Source organism: Hyaena hyaena, unplaced genomic scaffold, assembly GCF_003009895.1.
Source record: "Hyaena hyaena isolate Hyena2069 unplaced genomic scaffold, ASM300989v1 scaffold_976, whole genome shotgun sequence".
NCBI lineage: Eukaryota > Metazoa > Chordata > Mammalia > Carnivora > Hyaenidae > Hyaena > Hyaena hyaena.
Window position 1 is genome coordinate 33,522 of NW_024081610.1, and position 23,409 is coordinate 56,930.

The 23,409-nt window shown below is 37.3% G+C and overlaps 1 protein-coding gene across 4 annotated transcripts in view; it reads left to right on the forward strand.

The window, feature by feature from the left end:
- Window positions 1-10,729: 10,729 nt before the first annotated feature.
- Window positions 10,730-23,409, forward strand: part of SLCO6A1 (solute carrier organic anion transporter family member 6A1) — a 92,985-nt gene continuing 80,305 nt past the window's right edge. For all 4 annotated transcript variants that reach the window (XM_039221317.1, XM_039221315.1, XM_039221319.1 and 1 more), the window contains exons 1-3: window positions 10,730-11,338; window positions 19,330-19,590; window positions 20,977-21,162. In XM_039221317.1, coding sequence (XP_039077248.1) covers window positions 10,966-11,338; window positions 19,330-19,590; window positions 20,977-21,162 — 820 coding nt within the window. In that variant the 5' untranslated portion in view covers window positions 10,730-10,965. The remainder of the gene's footprint in view (window positions 11,339-19,329; window positions 19,591-20,976; window positions 21,163-23,409) is intronic.

Here is a 23,409-nt window from a genome sequence, read left to right on the forward strand (position 1 = left end):
TGCCTCATTAAATGAGATAAATAAATATTTGATACTGCTGACTATTTGGGTGAGTGATATTTTCATCCAGTTGAAAATCACGTTTTTACATTAGAGACTTGTTGGAATGTGCTAATAGTCCTCAGAAACATCCTAGAAATTCATGGAGGGAGAGAACCTGGTAAAAACCTGGGTGTCTTACATCTCTCTCTCCCAGGGCTGGGGAGATAATGAACATGGGACTATAAATAAGAGATTAGGTGTCCCTATCTCTCCTTCATCTCCACTGCCAAACCCCCCAGGCCTTTATCCTTCTCCCCACCTGCAAGTCTCCCACTTTAGAGGATTCCAATCAGTGATGCTGTGGTGGGGTCCAGGGTGGGGCGCATTCTTCAGAGCCCTCAAAGTAAATCGACTGTAAGTCAAGTCTTTCTCTCACCAATATGGACCCCTTCTTAAAGCTTAATTATGCCACATAATGATCCTAAAAGAGTCTCGGTTGCTTTCCTCAGTCTTGCCAAAGATGCTTTCCTTAGGAGTTGGGGACAGAATCAGAATCAGAATCAAAATCAGAATAAAACTAGATGTACCCATATAGGTGTATGTGTGTATTGCATATATATTGTCAGGGTCCTAAAAGGAAAACAGAAACCAGAGACCACTCCATATGTTTTTTTTAAAGAAGATAATATCAGGAATTGGTTAAATAGATAATGGAAAGACTGAAAAAGCATGTGGGGGACAGTGAGGCAGTCCAGAAATTAGCTAGAGCAGGAAGCTGCTTCCTTCCTCCTGGTGAGGGGACAGAGGAAGAGAAAACAGTGTTACTGAAGCTCACTGGCTGGTGTTCAATGGCAGAAATAGGATCCAGGGGGAAGATGCACAGAACCACAGCACAGAGAGGGAAAGAAACACCCTGGTTTCTTCCTTCTTTCCACCTTCCCACTGGCCAACTCTAACAGGGAGCAGTTGATTACAAAGCCTGGGAACTGCAGCCTGCACAGCCAGCCCCTTTGAGAGGAGAAAAGAACAGCAGAAGGGAGGAGAAGGGAAATAAGTGCCAAACATACGGGCCTTATTTACTGGGACACATGATAGATCAATAAACATTAAATTCCCCTTTCTTCCAGTTTTCAATTTCATTGGCCATTTAAATTTTTTCTTTGATTACTAGGGATGTAAAGAAAAGTGCTTTTTATCATATCTCCCAGGACCTTGAATCAGGTCAAAACTTTCTAAGAATACAAAGGGCTGAATTTCTTTGAAACTACCCTTCTTTCAAGATAGTTAACTTGGTCAAGCTAAATAAACAGTCACTCTCTCAGCTCCTCCATTAACTTCAATACGTTTTCAGTACCTCTCTCTTTTGTGTGGCCTCCCAAAGATCTTTCTCTGTTTAGGATGCATCCCTAAGTCCCACAAAAAAGAAACCTTTCGCTATTTATTTTACTTTCTCTAATTCATTTGCTGTCCTGGTTCACACATACACATGCAAAATACTGGGCTTCATGGTGATACTAATTATACTCCCTTTTTGCCTTCGAGTTTGGAATATATTAAAAAAGTAGACACAGAAGTGAGGTGAAAGCCAAGTATCAGCTGTACTGCTGCAGAGCTAGATGGAAGAGCACAGCTTGGACTTGAAGATGAAAAATACTTTTCCTCCCACGGAATCAAAGGCACCACGTTGTCATAGGTAAAGAGAACAGCTTCAGGCCTAGCTGCTGCATGCTCAGCCCTGACCCACTTTCACCAGTTTGACAATCAATCCTTCTTCCTGGGGTATATGCAAATACAGAGGTAGAGAGGGTGACCAGAAATAATCCCCACTGTTCCTCTCTGGGTAGTTTAGGAGAAGGCCTCTCTCCTTGCAGAGAGAAGGATAATAGATGTTGCCTTGAGTCAAACTACTGCCTATATAAAGTGTCAATCAATCTGTCATGGCCCAGTTTAACCCCATAGGTTATCAGTTTGTGTGTAATCAACCCCTGCCTCAAGAATTTGCAAATCAGGCATTCCTGATTCCTAATTAAGAGAATTTTAAAACCTGATCCAATGCTTAAAATTTTTATTTAAAACTTCTGTGTTGAAACTTGTTTTGTCAGTATATTATGTACTATTATAAAAATTAGCACAGTATAAACAAAAATCAACTATTACATACCCAATGTAGTCAGTAACTTTAACTCTCACAGAGTACTGGAAGTATGAGTAGGAAAATGAAATACTTCTATAGGTGATAATAGCTCAAAATATTTTCTTGAAAGAAAATGTAGGTATCAAATGTAGAAGCATGTGAACTCTATTTTAAAATATCTCAATCCATTTCTTTTAGATTTAATATAAAAATGAAATGACCACTAGATGGCAGCAAATTAAATCTTTTAAAACCATATATTTGATTAAGCAGAAGTGAAGGAACCAGGGACTGGTCATTTAATTGTGACAAAGGGGAACTAGGAATTTAGACACAAACCATGACATGCAAAATACACTGGCAAATTGTATAAACTATCAGTCAAATTGTGATTACAGATTTTGTATATTGGCTTCCTAAAGTCAAACTCTTTCAATGGCAATTCTGTTGGAACCATATGCTCTAAAATAATACCACAGACAAAACTGATTCAACAGTAACTCTCCATAGTCTGATAAGTTCTGAAAATACAATCACTGCCTGTATAAAGACCAGTCAAACTTACAAATCCTGACCAGTCTTTGCCAAGACAGCCCTGTGACCAAGTCTAGCACCAAACCCTCTCGGTACCCTTCCCTGACTCCCTCTTTTGGCTGTCACCTTTAATACATCAATGAAACATGCTATTTTCAAACTCATTAAGGGATTATCTTCAAAATGGCCTATAATATTAAAACAGATTTATTTTAGGCAGTGTGAGTCGAATGTTAGCCACAGCACAGAAGCAAAGCATCAAATACCCTGACAAAGAAAGAACTTTTCCTTGACCAAATTTTAGATGGACTCCCCTGAGCTCTCTTTTCAAAGCAAGTCTTAACACAGAATTTTGCTAAGATATCATCCCCTTACCCTTGATATCTGATCACCCTTGTTATCTGATCAAGATCCTTGTCCCCATCTTTGATATAGGAGTCCTTGGCCTGCTGTTAGCAAGAGGCCCATTACCTACCATCCCCCTGGGCTGAGGTCTCTTAGTAAGTTTCTATATACCAACCACCTCGGCCTGCTCTTTAGCTATAAATCCCCAGTTGCTTTGCTGTATTTGGAGTTGAGCACAATTTCTCATCTTTATTGCATAGTCTTGAATAAATTCATCCTTTTCATTTTAACAAGTGTCAGAATGATTTCTCTTCATTTTTTAATGTCTTACTTGTTTTCAAAATTTTAACAGGTAATCTAGCAATCACTCTGAGTGGCTTTAAATCTGAAGTTATTTATTAAAGTGCATTATCAATAACAGGGAAGAATTTCTAAAACTCTTCTTTTTTATTTGTCTTTTCATTCAGCGGCTTATTACTTCATTGATTGACCTCCTAAATGATCTACTGTCTGCAACTTCAAACTACTCAGCCATTTTGCAACTGAATTCTAGTCTTTTCCAGTTAATAATTAAAATTATTTCATGTTTATTTCAACATCACAAATTCTTTTTTTTTTTTTAGAGTATTTATTTATTTATTTATTTTTTTTTTTACAAATAGTTTATTGTCAAATTAGTTTCTACATAACACTCAGTGCTCATCCCCAAAGTGCCCTCCTTCATGCCCATCCCCCCCTCCCCCCCACATCCATCAGTCCTCAGTTTTTGTCAGCATTCAAGAGTCTCTCATGATTTGCCTCTCTCCCTTTCCCCCACCATTTCCGCCCTTCTTCTCCCCCTTGGTCCTCCGTCAAGTTCCTCCTAATCCTCCTATACGTGCAAACATATGGTATTTGTCCTTCTCTGCCTGACTTATTTTGCTCAGCATAACACCCTCAAGGTCCATCCATGTTGCTACACATGGCCAGATTTCATTGTTTCTCATTGCCATGTAGTATTCCATGGTATAGATAAACCACATCTTCTTGATCCATTCATCTGTTGATGGACACTTAGGCTCTTTCCATGTTTTAGCTATTGTGGAGAGTGCTGCTATGAACATTGGGGTACATGTGCTCCTATGCCTCAGCATTTCTGTATCCCTTGGGTAAATTCCTAGCAGTGCTATTGCTGGGTCATAAGGGAGTTCTATTGTTAGTTTCCTGAGGAACCTCCACACTGTTTTCCAGAGGGGCTGTACCAGTTTACATTCCCACCAACAGTGTAGGAGGGTGCCCGTTTCTCCACATCCTCGCCAGCATCTAGAGTTCTCTGATTTGCTCATTTTAGCCACTCTGACTGGCGTGAGGTGGTATCTCAGTGTGGTTTTGATTTGTATTTCCCTGATGAGGAGGGATGCTGAGCATCGTTTCATGTGTCTGTTGGCCATCTGGATGTCCTCTTTGGAGAAGTGTCTGTTCATGTCTTCTGCCCATTTCTTCACTGGTCAACATCACAAATTCTTAACTGTAGAAACCCAGCTCTCCCAGATACTTCTCAGTGCCCCCTACTTCCACAGAGATGTCAGTCAGGGAGCCATACCTGGGAAGCTATGTATTCTCCTTTTTCTTCTTTTTTCTCCTAGCTCGTTCCCTTTCAGAGTCATTTGTTGTCTGTAAAGCTGCTTTAGGAAGCCTTAAAACTCTTTGTTATAGCTTTTAACTTTATTTCTCATGGTCTTAAGCTTTATCTCTAATGTACCTCACAGTAAACATTGATTTTGGCTATTACATTTCTTGCAAACCATTACTTACTCAGATTCTACTAGTTCATTAAGGACACTCTCAACTGTTGTCGTCTCACTGTGGCCTTTTGTGAAATCATATGCTGCTGATATTTTCCCCCCGCAGTTAAGTCATCTTCTACCCATTGACTGAGGGTCTCACTTAGTAGGTAGTAGAGGGCTACACATAGTAGGTACTTTTAAATATAAAAGTTTATGATTGTAATAATTTGATAAATAATTATCTTTGTTTAAGTATCTACTGTATACCAGGAACTGTGTGAGACACACTTAGCATAATATTTCGAACCCTGACAATAATTTTTCAAATGAGTTACCATTATTTTCATTTTGTAAATGAAGAATTAAAAGTGAGAATAGTTAAAAGAATTCCCCTAAATCACATAATAACTAAGAACAGCCATACCCAAAGTCTAGGTTGAATTCTCCATACATGACTCTTCCTTCATGACCACAACGTTTGTTTTCCAATGAGTTTAAAAATTGCTTAGCATTTCATTTATCCAGCAGTTAGACTTTTCATCTCAATAAACATAAGAAACTCATGGGAAGCCAAAAAATAAATAAAGCAAAATACCTGTAATTACTGAGAGCACCCATTTACTCAGTATTTTTAATAGTACATTGCAGTCACTCTCAGACTACAACCTGTAGATCTTATAGTTCATATAGAATATGTAACAGATTTGACTACCTACTTATGGGAGGCAACATAGTAGAAACTGTTGTGAAAAGTCACTACATTCTATCAGCCAGGAACCAATAATTATTTACCAGGGCAGCTGAGCAAACCAGTGCAATTTACTAAAGGCCCAAATAGTTCTATATCTCTTAATAGTGAAGTCATCCCTTGTTAAGTAAACTACATTACAGTAATTTGTAACATCATGTTGTTTTTCTGCTTTATTGACTCATTTGCCAAAACTAGTTATATAAAATAGCCTCCATAGGTTACTTTAGTGAGTTGTTCTTCCTACATACATGTTTAGAGGTTTTGGCTGAAATAGATATTATATGGAGGATATTTAACAGCAGCTCATAAACATTCATTGTTTAATTCAAACTGGTCTCTTGACATAGCTTAAGCTCTTGAATTGCTTAATTTCTCAGAGACAGCTTTAGTTGGTAGCTATATTTCAATGCCTACATTGAAATTTAATGCAACAGTCATTTGTTAACTTCTAGAAAATATGCAAAATTATTTTAATATCCATGTTTACAGATTAAAGACAGTTTTTTTGTTTTTTCTACATTTAATATTTCCAAAATTGGGATATGTTTTATAACTTTATTTATATTTTCTATGAAAACTCCTTAAAATTTTTTTTTGTTATTTTATTTTTTGAAAGAGACACAGGGCATGGGTGGGGGAGGAGCAAAGAGAGGGGGAGACACAAAATCTGAAGCAGGCTCTAGGCTCTGAGCACACAGCCAGATTCAGGGCTCAAACTCACAAGCCGTGAGATCATGACTTGAGCTGAAGTCTGACACTTAAACGACTGAGCCACCCAGACACCCCTGAAAAGTTGTTTTAAATCCGTGATAAAGTCTTTCAGGAAAATATATATGAAGATGTCCATTTTAGTATTTTGAAAGCAAAAATTGTAAACAAGCCATACCATCAGTAGGGGAGTGGTTACATTATAGTAAATTCATACAATGGGATTCTTTACAAACTTGTACCATCATATGAAGATAGCCAACATGGATTAATAAGTGTGATGCCTAGTAAGGTTAAAATGTGACAGGCAAATAGAAGTCTGCTATTTCTTTTTAAATACTTAGGCTAAAATCCTTGTAGCTGGATGGCACTGCTCTCTATTATATAATAAAAATATTTGTGATTAGACATTTTTTCCCTACAATAAATGCTACAACTAAGTCATTTAGCGGGCTGAAAAAACCAATTTATTATACAGATGGGGAAACATCAACTTATTATAAAATATGATAAAAGAATTTATCAATTCTGTGAGTTAAATACATTTTGGCTCCCAAATAACTTATAAACTTAACTTTTTAGAATAGAAAAGGAACCTCTATAATCACGTTCTCCATCAGGATAACCACCAGCTCTATATGGCTCTTAAGCATTTGAAATGTGGCCAGTCCAAATTGAGGTGTCCTGTAGGTATAAAATACAAATGAAAGACTTAGTGGATATAAAAGAATATAAAATATTTCATTAATAATTAATGACTTCAAAAATATTAATTATATGCTGAAATAATATTTAGGACATATTAGGTTAAATAAAATTACTCAAATTAATTTTGCCTGTTTCTTTTTAGTTCTTTTTTGTGGTGGGACTAGAAAAATTTAAATTACATATGTGCTGACATTTTATTTCTTTTTTATAGTACTGCTCTATAATTTTGATTTCTTAGTGACTCAAAAACTTTAAAGGTGTCTCTTCTGATAAAACTAAAAGGAAATTAGTTAGGCACCATCTATTATTTCTTTTTCACACTCCTTTATACTTAAAAATTTTTTCTTGTGAGCAGAACAACACCCACAGAAAACCAAATTTACATGAGCAAATCTTCCTCTAGGACCTCATCTTTCTACCACCATGTAGTTGTGTTAATAAACAACAGTACAGGTGTGGCTTCCCTGACTTTCTAGCTCATACTCCCTGTTACAGTGAAGAGGACATATCTTTTTATGACTATCACTTGTTGCTTCCAGTTGTGATTTCCAGACTTTACTTTCTTAAAGGGCCACACCATTTTTTTTCTATGGGTATTTTAAACAACATTGGGTATTGAAAATATGATTACGCTTTCACACAGTTGTTTCTTGCGAAGAGGATTACTCGAATAAGCCTGGAAGCAAATCAAAAGTCAGTAGATACAATACCATTTACTGGTGTGGGGTATTTCCCTTCTATTCTTAATTTTTTGTGTGTTATTATCATCAAAGGGTGATGAATATTTTCAAATGCTTTTTCTGCATCTATTAAAATGATCGTGTAGATTTTGTCTTTTGTGAATCTGGTGTATTAAATTAAATGATCTTCAAATATTAAAGCAATCTTGCATTCCTGTAATAAATTTCATAGTTCTTTTTATATGTTGTTGGATTTGATTTGCTAATATTTTTAGGACTTATTTTTTTTTTATAGTTCCTGACCTCTTTTTGAAAGATATGTTTATGGATAAAGAATTCTTGGTTGGAGATTTTTCTTTCATATTTTAAAGATATAGTTTTATTATTCTGGACTGCATAGTTTCTGATAGTATAACTTATTTTTATTTATTTGTTTACTTTAAAATTTCTATTTATTCACTTATGTATTTATTGTATAATTTACTTTTGTTTCTCTATGAATTATGTTTTTCTCTTCTCTGACTTCCTTCAAACTTCTCCAATTAGACTTGATTTTTAGCCTGTGACTATGAGGTGTGTGTGTGTGTGTGTGTGTGTGTGTGTGTTTTGTTCGTTTGTTTTGTATTTATCTTGCCTGGCATTTTATAAGATCATTGCTTATGTGGTTCTACATCTTTCATTAGTTTTGTAAAATCTATTACCATTATATCTGCAAATAATTCTTTCAGCTCATTATCTCTCCCAGATACCTCAATTATACATATGTTAGACCATTTAATACTAATTTTAAGATGCTGTATATGAATGTATATTGCAGAACAATCTATTTACACCTGGAAGTGATAATTCTTCTGTCTGATTGTTAGTCTAGTTTTGTCTATGTTGACAGGGGTAGAGTTGGATTTGGGTTTTGGTTTTGCTCCATTTAACTTTTGTATGTCATGGGCTTAAAACTCTAATAGGGATTAAAGCTTCAGGATGTTTTGTCTGAAACCTGGAGTGTTTGAGAGTCTTTTGACAGTATTGCTACTCTACTCTCAGCTTTCAGCAGGTTCAGTATGCCTGCATCAGAGATGGGGCTTCCTTCTGCTCTCCTGACCCACCTATATGGGTGCAATGTCATTGCTTTTTTATCATGCAAAGCTCATAATGGAAGCAATGGATAGGTTACCCTGGACCAGTCCTCAATCCTAGTGCCTGAGCCTCAAGGGATGGACTTTGCCTTGTTTTGGTGAAGGGAAGGGATGATGTTGCTGCCACTCCCTCTTTGGCAGATGACTTGTATTTCTAACCTTCCCTCTTGTTGCAGCCAACCTTTGGTTGATCATAGAACACGATGTTTTTCTGTCTCCCTTTCAATGGTAAATGTTTTTTCTCTGTTCCTCTTGCTTTGCAACTGATTAGGGGGCAAGAGAGTTAGTTTCCTGCCTCAATTCCACAGGCAGAACTGCTTTGCTTTGCTTCTTAAAAGGAGCACAGTACTTTGGAGTAAGAAGGTGAGGAAGAATCCTTGTTTCTCCCTCATTGTCTGCCTATCACTTCCAAATGTGTTCCTCATTAAGGAGGATTCTCTTGCTCTCCCAGATGGCAAAGATCTGATAAGAGGGTGTGGATTCCTCTTGTCTCGGAGTTTCCTAGGGTTTCTAAACTATTATGCTAGTCCTTGCTTGTCCTTTAAAAGTTAATTAAAATTTCAGATATTTTTTTAATCTTCTTTTATGGTTGCTACCTCCTCCTTCTGTGTTCTGCCAAAGATGAAAGAATTTGTGTGCCCCATCCTTCTTACTAGGGATTTGTTACCCTTTGGAAATAACTTTGCTTTGCAAACGTAGCTCTCCAGGGGGCTTAAAAAAGTGATATTTTTTTTTATATTATCCACGATTTTTTTCTTGGTTATTATGTTGTTCTTTTTGGTTATTATTGTTGTTACAGTAAGGTAACATTCTATTTGGCTCTCTATATTCTAAGTAGAAGCAAAAGTCTTAGAAATCATTTTTTTGATTGGAGCTATCTTTTTCTCTCTGCTCTCAGGCAGTGTCCAGTCAGGTACCAAAGCACAAGAGTAAGAGTCCCCTGACTTTCCTCCCTCCAAAGCATTCTGTTTCCTTTATGCTTATTAATGTCATGAAGCAATGTGAGGGTGAACCCTAGTAGAGCATGATGTATATGGAAAAACCAGGGCATTTTTTCTTCTTACGTAGTGGCTACATATTTGGCAAACTAGGTCTCTTAGTATAGACAAAATAACACTTCCACTTACTGACGGGCATATAGTGAGGCTAGCTGAGGGCTCAGGTTGGAGGTGGGGTCTGTGGTACCCTCCTCCCCAGCACTCCTCAGTGGTTTTTCTCTTGGACTACCAGCCCAAAATTTTGTGGAAGGTCTGGATTGTTTTTAGTAACACAGTTTCTAATCCATTGGAGAGAACATAGTTTCATTTCTCCTATAAAGTCACCCAGCCCATATAGATGGCCTGAATAAGTATTATTTCTGCCTGAGAAAATAAAGCCAATAAGGTGAAATTTCACCATGAAAATATACAATTTTCACATTGTGCTACTATTCTCCTGTGTTCTTTCTTTTCAGTAAAATTTTTGTACCTGAGAAAGTCAAATACACAGGGTTTCATCCCAATATTTAGGGAGGAAAATAATAATCCCTTCTGTTCTTGGCTAAGGATAGTTTATAGGACAATAATTTCTATGTGTAAAACACTTTACTTAGGAACATTCATTGGAATATTTTTTATAGTCTTTGCTGGTTTCTCCAAATACATAGAAGTGTCTTTTTCATGTCTGATTTCTCCTGGATCTTCCACAATTTTCAGGCTGTTTCTAGTGAGATCATCCAGTTCAAAAAACATTACAGTAAGGTAAGTCTGAGGACTTGGGAGACAGCTCCTATATCGCATCACTGCACAGTTCTCTTTCCTTGCTTTCTATAAAAAGTATTAAATCTAGCATCTTTTGACTTCCATTATAGTTACTCTGGCGCCCCCTGTTTGTGTTAGCAAAGATCAGAATCTAGTACTGGGCGCTTCCTCCCCACCCCCCATCTCTTCCCCACGTGGAAGCAGAGAAGGAAACAACCTTGGAAGTTCTCTCTGGGCAACTGTCAACCTTACAGGGACGTTTGCCTTCTGCCCAGGGAGAAACGTTCCCTCCGGAGGCCTGTGCTGCGGGCGCCTCTGGCGGCACCCAGGTCCGCGACGTCGTGGCTGGCTGGCTTTTTGGTGGAGCAGGTGGAGCAGGTGGAGCAAGCCGCTCCCGGAAACCGCAGGCCACGCCTCCTCCGGCCAGACCCCGCCCTCCGTGAGCCACGACGCCGGCGTCGGCAGGTTACCGTCCGGCGTCGGCCATGCAGGACGCCGTGGTAGAAGTGGAGCCCGAGGCTGCCCTGGCCGAGGTTTCTGAGAGCCCCTTTGCCGCCGAGGCGGGGAAGGCCGGGAAAGCCGGGAAGGCCGGGAAGGCCAAGAAGGCCGGGAAGGACAAGAAAAAAAACCTTAAAATGAGGACGGTTTCCACTACCCTAATCAAGTTCCACTCTTTCCAAAAACGGGGAAAAGATGAGGAGGCCGAAGACAAGCACGCCGTTTCCAAGAAGACACGAGAAAGGAATGAAAGTTTGGAAGGGCCTTGCGGCCTGGGCTGTATAGTTATTCCCAGTTGTCAGCGTTTAAACAACATCCAGTGCTTTCTGGTTTTCTTATGCATCCTGGTCATCTCTCAAGGTGAGCCTGCGTGAGGGTGGTGGTCGTTGTGGTGAGGGCAGCGTCAGGGTGCCTCAGGGCTGCTGACGTGGGGGGAGACGGGAGACCGACAAGGTGTGAGGGAAGGAAAGGACCCCGTGGTGACCCAGCTTGAGGAGGCTGTACTCTATGTTTCCAAGGTACATCTGGAATCAAAACAGGTTAGAGGGGCCATTACCTTGGGTTTGTACACCTGTCATTGCTTCACCTCCGAGTCACCTGATGACGCAGTCCACCTTACACAGTGTAGGTGACTGGGGCCTGGCCTCCAGATAGCCGCAGGAGGGAGGGGCTGAGTCATTGAATGTTTGGTCACCAACTCTGAGAAGTTCAGGGCTGAATTACTTAAGGGATTAAAGGAAAAGTGAAAACTGTGACCACTGATTTGTTCCTGCTTTGTGGTCACAATTTTGAGACACACTGGCCAAGCAGCTCCCTTCCGGGATTTTGTTTCCTCATGTGTGAAATGAGGAGGTGAAGTGGGACCTCAAATAACCTATGTCAGAGAACTCAAACTGGAAGGTGTTTATCTTGGGGAACAGTTTAAGGAAGAATGTGAATTTGAATGCCTTTAGGGGGATTCTCATTCTTTACTTGGCTACAGCCCTCACCCCACCATTATTAGGATTCTTAGCCTGTTGACGCTGATGGCATTGAACTTTGCCGAACATGATCTTTTTGCTCTAATAAAAAGGCTGTATGTGATAAGAACCACATGAGAAGCACACATAACTAGTGACCAGTTGTCTTGATTTTATTCAACTAGTTTCTTGGGAAAGAGGCCTTTGAATTACACCTAGATAAATAGAGTTCAGTTCTGATAGCTGGGGTGTAGTTAAGGAGTATTTATTGTATAAGGAAATGAATTGATGAATGTTTGGATAAAGAAACACTCAGAGATAGAAAAGCCTTGTTCCAAAATGTTGAGTGACAAGTTTGATTTGGATGATGGTTTTACCTAAGCACCAAAAGGAGTGCTTAGGTAAATAAAAAAATATTTATTTTATTCATCGTGTCTCCCCAGGACCTAATTACAGTGACTAAGACAGAAAATACATTGAATAAGTATGTATTGAATGCATAAATTAATTAAAAAAGGGAAAAGACAGATTGTCACCTCATTAAGAAGGTCTTTAAATACCAGACTAAAAAGTAACCTTTTGAAAGGATACTAAAAGGTGTTTATTTTTTATTAATGTGTTAGGTGAGGAGTAAGGTGCTTTACAGGTATTACCTTACTAAATATAATCTCCTTATTAGGTTGGTAATAAAGAACCATTGAAGGTTTTTGAGCAAGTGGTTTACAGTGAATGTGTTTAGCTCCACTACTTATTAATGATTTTATATAGATCATTAGTTCGGTTGGGTATAACATTGAGTTTTCTGTTCATAAAAATGATCTATCTCTTCATGTATATTTATCAATTAATCTTTTTATTTGTTGTTACATTTTAAACAATTTTGAAATAATTTCAAACATTCAGAAAGGGTGCAATGGTGATGCAAAGGATTCCTATGACTCATACACCCAGATTTTCTAGTTGTTTACATTGTACCACATTTGTTCCTTCACTTTTGCTCTCTATATACGGATTTTTTCAGACATGGTGTCTCATTACTGCTAAATACTCCCATGTGCATTTTCCCAAAGTGAGACACTTTTCAGTATAACCAGTATACACCCTTCTCAGTCAGGAATATCAGTGCAACACTATCATCAAATTAGGAATTGGTGGTCCCACTCAGATAATGCCAACTGCCTCAAAATAGTCTCCTTTTCCTTTCTGGTCCCAGATTCTATCCAGGAACATTTTAAGACTTTAATCTGCAGCAATTACTCATTTTTCCCATTTCTTATGTGCACACAAATCTTAAAGTGCATGGATCTTTCATTCTGTATTTTGAACTTCAAACTGGTTATGTTTGATGTTTCCTTAGAATCAGACTCAGGCCATGCCTTCCTGATTGGATCCAGGCTGTTGAAATTGGTATCAGGTGTAGTCCCAGAAGATCTATCCATAAACATGGGATTTTATGATTGGTTTTATTATGCCTTTCGTCTAGAGTGAAGTTCTGAGGCATTTGACAATGGAAGATAGGTAGTCATTTTTGGTATGTGATGACATCATAATGAGTCAAGCTATCACTTGTGTTTGATTGGGACGAAGTACCAGCTGAAGTACCTATCTTAAAAAGCCCAAGTGGCTCCACACTGTGCCTTATGGAAGTGATAATGACTATAAGAATTCTGCTGTCAGATGGACTCTTTTGAGTGCCCTTAAAAAGTGCACTAATGAAGGGAAAATGATAAACTCAGTTCTAGTAACTCTCAGCTCAGGTCCTGGTCTGAGAATTCTCATCACAGCCCTAAAATAAATTCTCATTTCTTTGAACTGCAGAGCTTGTGTTTTTGGAAATCAAATACCAAATTTGGGTCTATGAGTTATAATGGCAGTTAAATGCACAGTCTTGGCAAGTTTGTCCTGAATCTTCTCTGGTACATTTCCAAGAAGAGTTGTTAATTTTTTAGTCTGTTCAGTTTATTGCCTGCTTGGATGCAGTGGTGACTTCCAAGATCCTCACATGTAGAACTGGAATGACATATAAGTTTTTGTGTGGACACATATTTTCATTTCTTTGGCTTTTATACCTAGGAGTGGAATTGATGGATCCTATGATAACTCTTTGATTCACTTTTTAAGTATGCTATAGGTTTTTCATATATGTGTTTTATCAGTTTGTGGAAGTTGCCTTCTATTCCTAGTTCATTGAGTATTTTTATTATGAAAGTATGTTGGATTTTGTTTTATGCTTTTTCTGTTTTTTTGATGTTTATTTGGGTTTTGTCCTTTATTATATTAATCTAATGAAGTGATTCATTTTCATATATTGGAATGAAATTAAGAAGCCCTATGGTTTTGCACATTTAAATTGGGTGAAGCATTCAGAATAATTTTACAGAGAGATAACTTACTGGAGGAGTTTTGTCTTGTAAAATATTAGAAATTCTCTGAATGGGGTATTTTGGCTGAAATATTTCAGTACAAAAAAAGAACTTTGAACATTATTTAATAGTGTTTTCTTTGAGCTTACTAGATAGTAATGCACCTGCAGAGAGTGTTTTCTCAATTAAAATGTGATACAGTAAACAGTTGTTTGGAGACTTCAGATTAATTAACACTTATTTTGGAGTTCTCTAAGATTAGAGACTCGGAGAAAGATGTTATCCTTATGGTTATACTTACTATAATAAAAGGATACAGATTAAAATCAGTAAAGAAAAGGTTCCTGGATGAAAATCCACAAGATACCAGGCCCAAGTTTCCATGCATCCTTTCCCAGTGGAATGGCATGGCCATGGTTAATTTTTCTAGGAACAACGTATGATAACATATGCAAAGAGTTGTCAAAAAAGGAAGCTTATGTGAGCCTTGGTGTCCAAGTTTTTGGAAGGAATCGGTCATGTAAGCATACAGCATCACTGTGACTGACCTCAACTACTCACACTCCATTACCCCACTCCTACACACACAACAAAACACATGTTCACAGGAAATCATATTGTTAGCATAAATTATCTGATCACACTGGTACAGAATGGCCCAAGGCCTCAGGCATACAACAACAGATGTTCACTTTAAATTACCTTATTAATATAAACTTTTAGACTGGTTCTGTGTGGCTCCAGGCCTCGGGCATGATAAAGCACTTTTACCAGGCTGCATATTCCAGGCTTTCAGACTCTTTTTCCAGGAGCCAACCAAAGGCCAGTCTTGAAGACAGGCATTTTTTGAGCAGCCAAGGCCTGCTGAGTTAACCATTTATTACAAAGCTATACAAGGCAACTTGAATGAATTGGTGCTAATTTCAGGAGAACAGTTAGACAAAAATCATATTAAATATATATTCTTCAAAAAATATGAATAGCATATTATTAGAGACAAGTGTGGCCAAGAAACTAAAGTATGTGAGTGCATATCAAGAATAATATTCTTTTGTTCTGTAAAAGTTATGGTATATAATATAAAGGTATTTGAAAAGCTTTTGAATAAACTTTTAGCTTTACCAATGTAGTAAAACTAATTTGCCTGTAAATTACAATGTGAACTGTAATTGAACCAGGAAAAAAAAAAAAAAAACCCAAATCCTGTGAGAGCAGAGGGTTGGTGCAGGGAGAGAGGGGAAGAGAGAGAGAATCTCAAGCAGGCTCCATGCTGTCAGCATACAGCCTGATGGGGCCAGGAGTTGGAAGGGAAAGGGGGAGCTTGATCTCACGAACTGTGAGATCATAACCTGAGCTGAAGTCAAGAGTCAGACGCTTAACCAACTGAGCCATCCAGGCACCCCTGGAGCTTTTGACTACAAAGATTCTAGTGAGACAAACTGCTTCTGACTGATCTGGAAAGTTTCCAGAAAGAAAATGAGAAATTTAGGGCATGATTAGGGAAATGTGTCAGCTTCTCTGATGGTTCTGTGAGAATCTTGTTATTTTTAGCCACACACTGCATATTTTGAACAGTTCCAATCCAGAATTACAACATAAGTTCAATTCACAGATTTACCAGATCACTTTTGTCAGAGTTGAGACATTGATTGTGGAAGAGCAGAACCCTAAGGGCTGGGATCAAGTCATTTGGCTGGAATTGAGTGAATCTGGGGACCGTAAATCCCCAAATTGAGAACCTCTTTGCCCAGTAGGAGCAACTGTTTTTACTGTATGAATAAAAATCAATTCCTTGCTTGAAAACACTAAACTTACTGCACCCGAGTGAAAGGAGTGGTGGTTGCCCTTATGATCCACCCCACCACCCCTTATTGCTGTCAGACTCATGACTAGAATTAGATCCTAGCCTTCCCTGAATAACATAAAGTCTATCCTAGGAGATAATATACACCACAAATTTCCCTGGCAGTTCAGTGATATGTCTAGGGAGTAATTGGTTTGGAGTGTGAGGGTTACCTTTTCTAAAATGACAGAAAGTCTCTTGTTCCACTCACTATTAAGAAACATAATCTTGGGGCGCCTGGGTGGCTTAGTCGGTTGGGCGTCCGACTTTCACTTAGGTCATGATCTAGCGGTTTGTGGGTTCGAGCCCCGCATCGGGCTCTGTGCTGACTGCCAGCCCAGAGCCTGGAGCCTGTTTCAGAGTCTGTGACTCCCTCTCTCTCTGACCCTCCCCTGCTCATGCTGTCTCTCTCTCTCTCTCTCCTAGAAATAAATAAAACATTTAAAAAAAAAAAAAGAAACATAATCTTTAGTGAACCTGTAGCTTTTTGAGGGTGGAATTATATTATGGTAGCTAGTAGGACTCTAGCTCCACTCAGGGGAGGCCCTGAAAAAGTAGGAAAAAAAGGAAATTTTCCCAGTGGGCAGGACATTAAGAAGTACATCTGGTTATCCATATTGCCTAGGTACCATGCTACCATTGCCTAATGGTTTGACCGTTTGGTGACTAGGAGAGCTGGGTAAGAGGTATATCTATTTGAATGAACAGAGTTATCCTTTGTGGATGTTTACCAAAAGAAACCCATTGCAGAGAGAGCTTTCAATAATGAGATAGATAACCATACTGTGAAATTAGCTAGCCTCTTTCCCCAGTCATTACACATCTTGTTCAATGGGTTTATATTTATAGTGATGACTGCATCAAGAATGGAGGTTATGCAAGAGCTGAATGCATGAATTTATCTTGACCTGCGTTGATCTGGCTATTCCACTTATTGAATGCCTTAAACACTATCATGATCATCATATTTATTATCACATTACTTTAAATGAAGGAACTCATTTTATAGGAGAAGGATAGTGGGAAGTTCATGTTCATAGAATTCACTGATCTTACTACATACCTTTATAACCAGAAACTCTTGGCCTTATAGATGATTATAATGTCCTATAGAGGACTCAGGTAAGGTCCAGCTAGGAGACAGCCATAAAAAAATTGGGGATGCTGTCCTGTAGGGTGAGGAATATGCTTTGAGATAGCAACCTACATATGTCATATGTGATCAAGTAGTAGAAGAGGGGGTGAATAGTGAAAGAAGGGGGTTATAAATATAAACTGTGTTTGCATAACGATTTAGAGAAATAAAAATTACAGCATTGATACATTTTTCTCTCATTTGTTTTATGTGTACACAAACACAAGCATATAGACATTTGTGTGTGTGTGGGTTCCAATAGTTTTCTTTTTCCCTTTCTATTTGGTCAAAGAGTATTATGGGAGATAATGTTGCAAATTTATCTCCAGGTTACAGAATATCCCTGAGAAGGAAAATTAATATCCCAGGCCCAGAGTTGGACATAGTTATTGACAGGACATTTCTTGCTTTGACCATTTATCCTCCTTTGCCACATCTAAAATGAGAATTGAAGAAAATTCTTTTCTTTGATGAAGCAACTTATAATACCTTCTTTCCTACTGGTCTTGCTCTGTTAAACCATTGTTGCTTCAAGTCTGACTTATGGTTTCTTTTTCAGTGTAATTCCCTCACAAATTTAGTTAAGTCTATGATGTGTTTGATTAGTTACTTATTTATACTTTTTATACTTCTTACACCATTTATACCTTTGTAATTTACTTTTTATATTGAGAAAATCCAGTCAGGTTTGTGATGATTGAACTAGAAGATGGATTCACGTTACCTTGAGATAGATATGATGACTGGTTGGACTCTGTGTCTCTGTTTTTTGCGGAAAGAGTGAGAACATGTTTGTAAGAATGGTTATTGCAAAATGGTAGGCAGAAACATGATGGTGTCGCTACTAATTTGGTATGTTAGTTTAAATAGAGGAAGAAAGATGAAAATGTGTCCCGAGTAGCCTGAAGGGTGAGCTCTCAAGTTACTTGTCTCTTGGCCATAAACTTCATCATTCATGGTCTGGACTCTATTTACAAAGGGGATGGGAGTCTGTAAACTACATATCCCAGCCTTTCTTTCTCGCAGGCTTCCACTTAGGTGCTGCCGTTGAGGGGCTGTGGCAGTAGATTTGGAAAAGGGGCAAAGGAAGGCCTCTTTTTTGTTTTATCCTCTTTGTCTGTGGTGATGTTTTTGGCAATAGCAGCAATGCTGGATGAGTAAAAGCTCCTGGATTTATGCTCAGGAATCATTGCAGCTCCAGCAGCAGCAGTGCTTATGGTTATTGGTCTGCAACGGCAAGAGCAGCGGAAGCAGTGGGTGGCTGTGAGTTGGCTCTCAAACCATTAGCAGTAATGTGCGTCCTGGCTTCCTGCAAAAGAGGCTGTGACTGCAATTCTGGCAGGAACAGCAGCAATGCCCATGTGCCAGCAATGTCCCTTGGCATAGGGATCCTGAGTTTTGATGAGTAACTCTTTTCCCTTTTCACTCCAGTAAATGTATTACTTTTGTAACCAATGTCTATATTATTTTTGTTTCAAATATTTAGTGTATTTTTCCCTAGTTGGATACTGAGGCACAGAAAACATCTGTAGGATACCATTTATTTAATGTCCAGGAACATGACAAACAATTCTCTGTATTGTTCAAGGACATACACATTGTCAAAAAAGTATTTAAAAGGGTGAGAAATGATAAACTTCAAATGTAGGATGTGTGTTGTGGAGAGAGAGAAAAGAATGTGTTTGGGGAGTACATGCTAGGCTTCAAATATTTTGATAATGTTTTATTTCCTGTTCTGGGTAGTAGATAAACAGAATTATTAGATTCTTATTTGTTCATTTTATGATTGAAATGTAATACATTAAAATAAATATCAGTAAAAAAATCACTATTTTTCAGTAAATAGGTACAAAATAGGTACAAAAATTCATAGACTTTAAGATCTGTTCACATTTTAGAAAATAGATCATGTGTTTATAGGTCTTAAACAATCAGAATAAAGTAAAGTAAACTTAATGTAAATTTTTTGCTTTGTAATGATTAAAATGGTATTCCTTTTGTGTCTCTCATATGCATATTATGGCTCTCTTTTTTTTCTTTTTATATTTTAGGTATTGTGTTTGGTCTTGTGGATCTAAGCACTGGCACTTTTCAGAAGGAGAATCATCTTAGCACCACTGAGAGTTTATTGTTATCTTCGACTTATGATATTTCATCTTGTCTGATAGTACTGTTTATATCATACTACGGAGGGAGAGGAAACATACCAAGATGGATTACATTTTCCTCCTTTTTAGTAGGACTTGGCTCACTTTTCTTTGCCTTTCCATACATTAGTGATGGATATCATCAGTCTACTGCAGACTCTGAAGGTAAGATTATAAAAGATACATCAAATTACTATTCATTTAAGCCACTGGCTCTAGAAATTTAAAATAGACTGTGATATCTGTCTGTCGATCCGTCCATCTGTATCTATTTATATTACCAAGTTTATTAAGCTAATTAATTGTAGCTCTCTACCAACATTCATATGCCTTTTTCTCATCGTCTCATGATCAGACACCCTTTCATGTAAGAGGCATAGGAAGAAGAAAGAATATTTTGGAATAATTGTTTTTCTTTTGTCAGTTTTCATATATATTATGAATCTCTTGATAACTTTGGTAATTCCTTATGTCTTCCACAGTATGCTTTAATTAACCCCTTTATTTTGACCTCAACACACATACACACCAGCACAAATAAATACCTAAATAAACACACAGAAAAAAGGAAGATTACACCTTTTTGAAGGTACTCTTACCATTTCAAAATGGGAGTTGCCCTTCTGCATAGGACTTGGAATCTAAAGAGATTAGTGATTTCTTTCCTTTGTTCATTTTTTTAAAAGTTTCTTCCACAATCTTTTTGCTATTCCCAGTAGATGAAGGCTATTTTGAGGTTTCATAGTGCTATTTCTGACACTGTTGTGTTGGGTACTTTCTTGTTGTGTATAGGTCTATAAAAATGTTAAAATGAATTTACCCATTATGACAACATTAAACTGGACTTTAGCAAGACATGGGAGGAAAAGCCATGAGGCTACCTCCATGTGTGTATATACATGCTTATGATACTTAAAGGTATGCTTATGATGTGTGCTTATACAAATAAATAAATAATATTAAATATAATTTGTATAGTATATACTATATAATTCACAAATTAAACAATATGCTGATATTTATCATCAATGTATGAACTGTATAACATTCACATACATTTATTATGTATTTATAATATTAATATGTAGGCCAAATATATTAATCTGTAGAATGTATTTGTAGTATAATTATGATATTTTTTTTTCCTGGGGTCAAAATCAGGGATACCTGATGCCAAATTTAAGAGGAACATACGTATATGTGTATTTTGTATATGTGTAGGTATCTATGTGTCTATCTATCTATACACACACGTATATATATTCACACATAATTATGTATATACATGTAATTGTGCCTACACATTTATATTTGGTTTATAATACATGTATCTTTTCCAGTATTCCCACAAATCTTCTTTTAAAATTGCATTTTTCTGAGAATATGATGATTGATTATAGAACTGCTACATTCAATGTAAATTGTTAACTTAAAAAGCATACTGGTAGAAATAGCTTTATAAAAGATGAAATATTTCATGAGAGATACTGTATACTTATTGTATGTTTAACTTTTGAGTGATTTAATAAAAAATAATTATCTTTTCGAAAGATATTTGCCAAGAAATGAAGATCATCGAGGTTTGCAAGAAATCTTCACAGTCATTCCAAGCAAAATACATAGCTTCCTCCATCCTGGGGCAGATTGTGCAGGGAATAGCAGGAATGCCTCTTTTTACCCTTGGCGTAATCTTCATCGACAACAGTGTTGCCATACACTCAACTGGCATTTATCTAGGCAAGTTGTTTTCCCTCTCTAATATGATTGACCCATTTTGATTTTTAGCTTGGTGTACATATCTAAACTGATATGCAAGTACTAGTTATTGGCTCTTAGAATATTATAATAAATACTAACTGGTATGTTTGACTTCAAAATCACATTGAGTTGCCTAATTCTAAGGAGTTGATTAAGATTTGGAATTATAGACAAGCCATCTGAAAGTCATCAAAAAGATAAAGAAAAATGGGAAAAATGCATACTGTCTTAATAAAATCTATATTCTTTCTACATATGTGTGTCTAATATACATATAGTACACATAACATTTATATGTTATATATATGTATATATAGTTTGTAATATCAAACTTTACAGGCTGCATTTCATTTCTCTGGTGAAAAAATATCTCAAATTATCAGATTGAATTGCTTAAATTATATTTAAACTTTGGGGACATAGGTGTGAAGTTGCTGCCATCATAAGGAGATGGAAATACTGTTTCATGCTTCCTCAGTACTGGATTCAATGTGTTATTGAAATCATCGTCATTGTACTAACTTCTTAACCTACATTAACTTATTTCATTTTTTGAGGGAGCTCAGATAGTTTGAAGTTAATGTGAATATAATCTTGTTCATCCCATCAAGAAGAGAAGTGATGTGCTATTTAATTGACTACATTGAAGTATTCCATTTCCAGTGTTTTTTTTTTTTTTTTTTAAATGTTTTATTTATTTCTAGGAGAGAGAGAGAGAGAGACAGCGCGAGCAGGGGAGGGTCAGAGAGAGAGGGAGTCACAGACTGAAACAGGCTCCAGGCTCTGAGCTGGCCGTCAGCACAGAGCCCGACGCGGGGCTCGAACCCACGAACCGCGAGATCATGACCCAAGCGAAAGTCGGACGCTTAACCGACTAAGCCACCCAGGCGTCCCCCATTTCCAGTGTTTTATGCCATGGTATCCCATAATAAATAACCAGGGGTATATCTCAGAATAATCTGTATTTCCATATGTTTTAATAGCTCCTGGTCCTGGTAGATCATCTGTCTGGACAGGGTTATCTAACTATCATATTTTTTAAAAAAATAAAAGAAGTATATTCTGAAGATGATTTAGGAGAAAATAGCATTTTGCACCAAAATAATACCTTTTCCACCAGAAGTAAGAAAAGTTATGTCAATAGATTAAAATAGTTGATTTTCATATTTATGTTTTTCTTGAACAAAAAATTTGCAGTGATTTATTAATGTTGGCTGAGGGTGGCAACAATTGTTTGTTTTACTTTTGGTGTTACTGAGTAATTATTGAAATGCATATTTACACACTCCAGAAAGAAACTTACTTTATCTCTACCTCCTGCCACCGTGGCAGATAAGGTGAAGGATACAAACTATCACAAATTAAAGTGAAATCAGGTATATCGAATTTATATTTCTTTTAAATATAGGTATGTTTATATCACATTAAATATATAGATTAAATAAGATACAGTGAATTCTATAATTAACCTAAGTTTCTTTTTTAAAATTTCTTTTTTTAATGTTTTTTATTTGTTTCTGAGAGAGAGAGAGAGAGGAGGGGAGGGTCAGAGAGAGAGAGGGGGACAGAATCTGAAGCAGGCTCCAGGCTCTGGGCTAGCTGTCAGCACAGAGCCTGACATAGGGCTCGAACCCACGAACCATGAGATCATGACCTGAGTCGAAGTTAGATGCTTAACCGACTGAGACACCCAGACACCCCTAAGTTTCTTTAATATATGCACTGGATGATATAATGATGGTTAACTTCACTAAATTATGGCAACCATTTGTTTGTTTCGACACCAGTCTAGAGTTTCTACCGTATTTTTTAGATGTGACTAACACAGTCAGTAGACTCTGAGTAAAGCAGATTACTCTCCATTATATGGGTGAGCCGTATCCAATTAGTTGAAGGCTTTCAGAACAAAGACTTGGGTTTCCCAAAAAAGAAGCAATTCTTTTGCCAAACTGCTAGATAGAAATTCTGCCTGAGTTTTCCCAGCCTTCTGGACTGTCTTATGGATTTCAGGCTTCATAACGTAACATTAACTCTTACCTGGATTTCCATTCTGTCAGCCTACTCTACAAATTTGGACTTGCCAGACCTTATAATTGCATGAGCCAATTGCTTATAATATCTCTCTCAATATCCTGTTGATTCTGCTTCTCAGAAGAATCCTGACTAATAAAGTATGTTATGAAGCTTTCAGAAGTAATCTCTTTCAACAACGTAATTTTTATCACG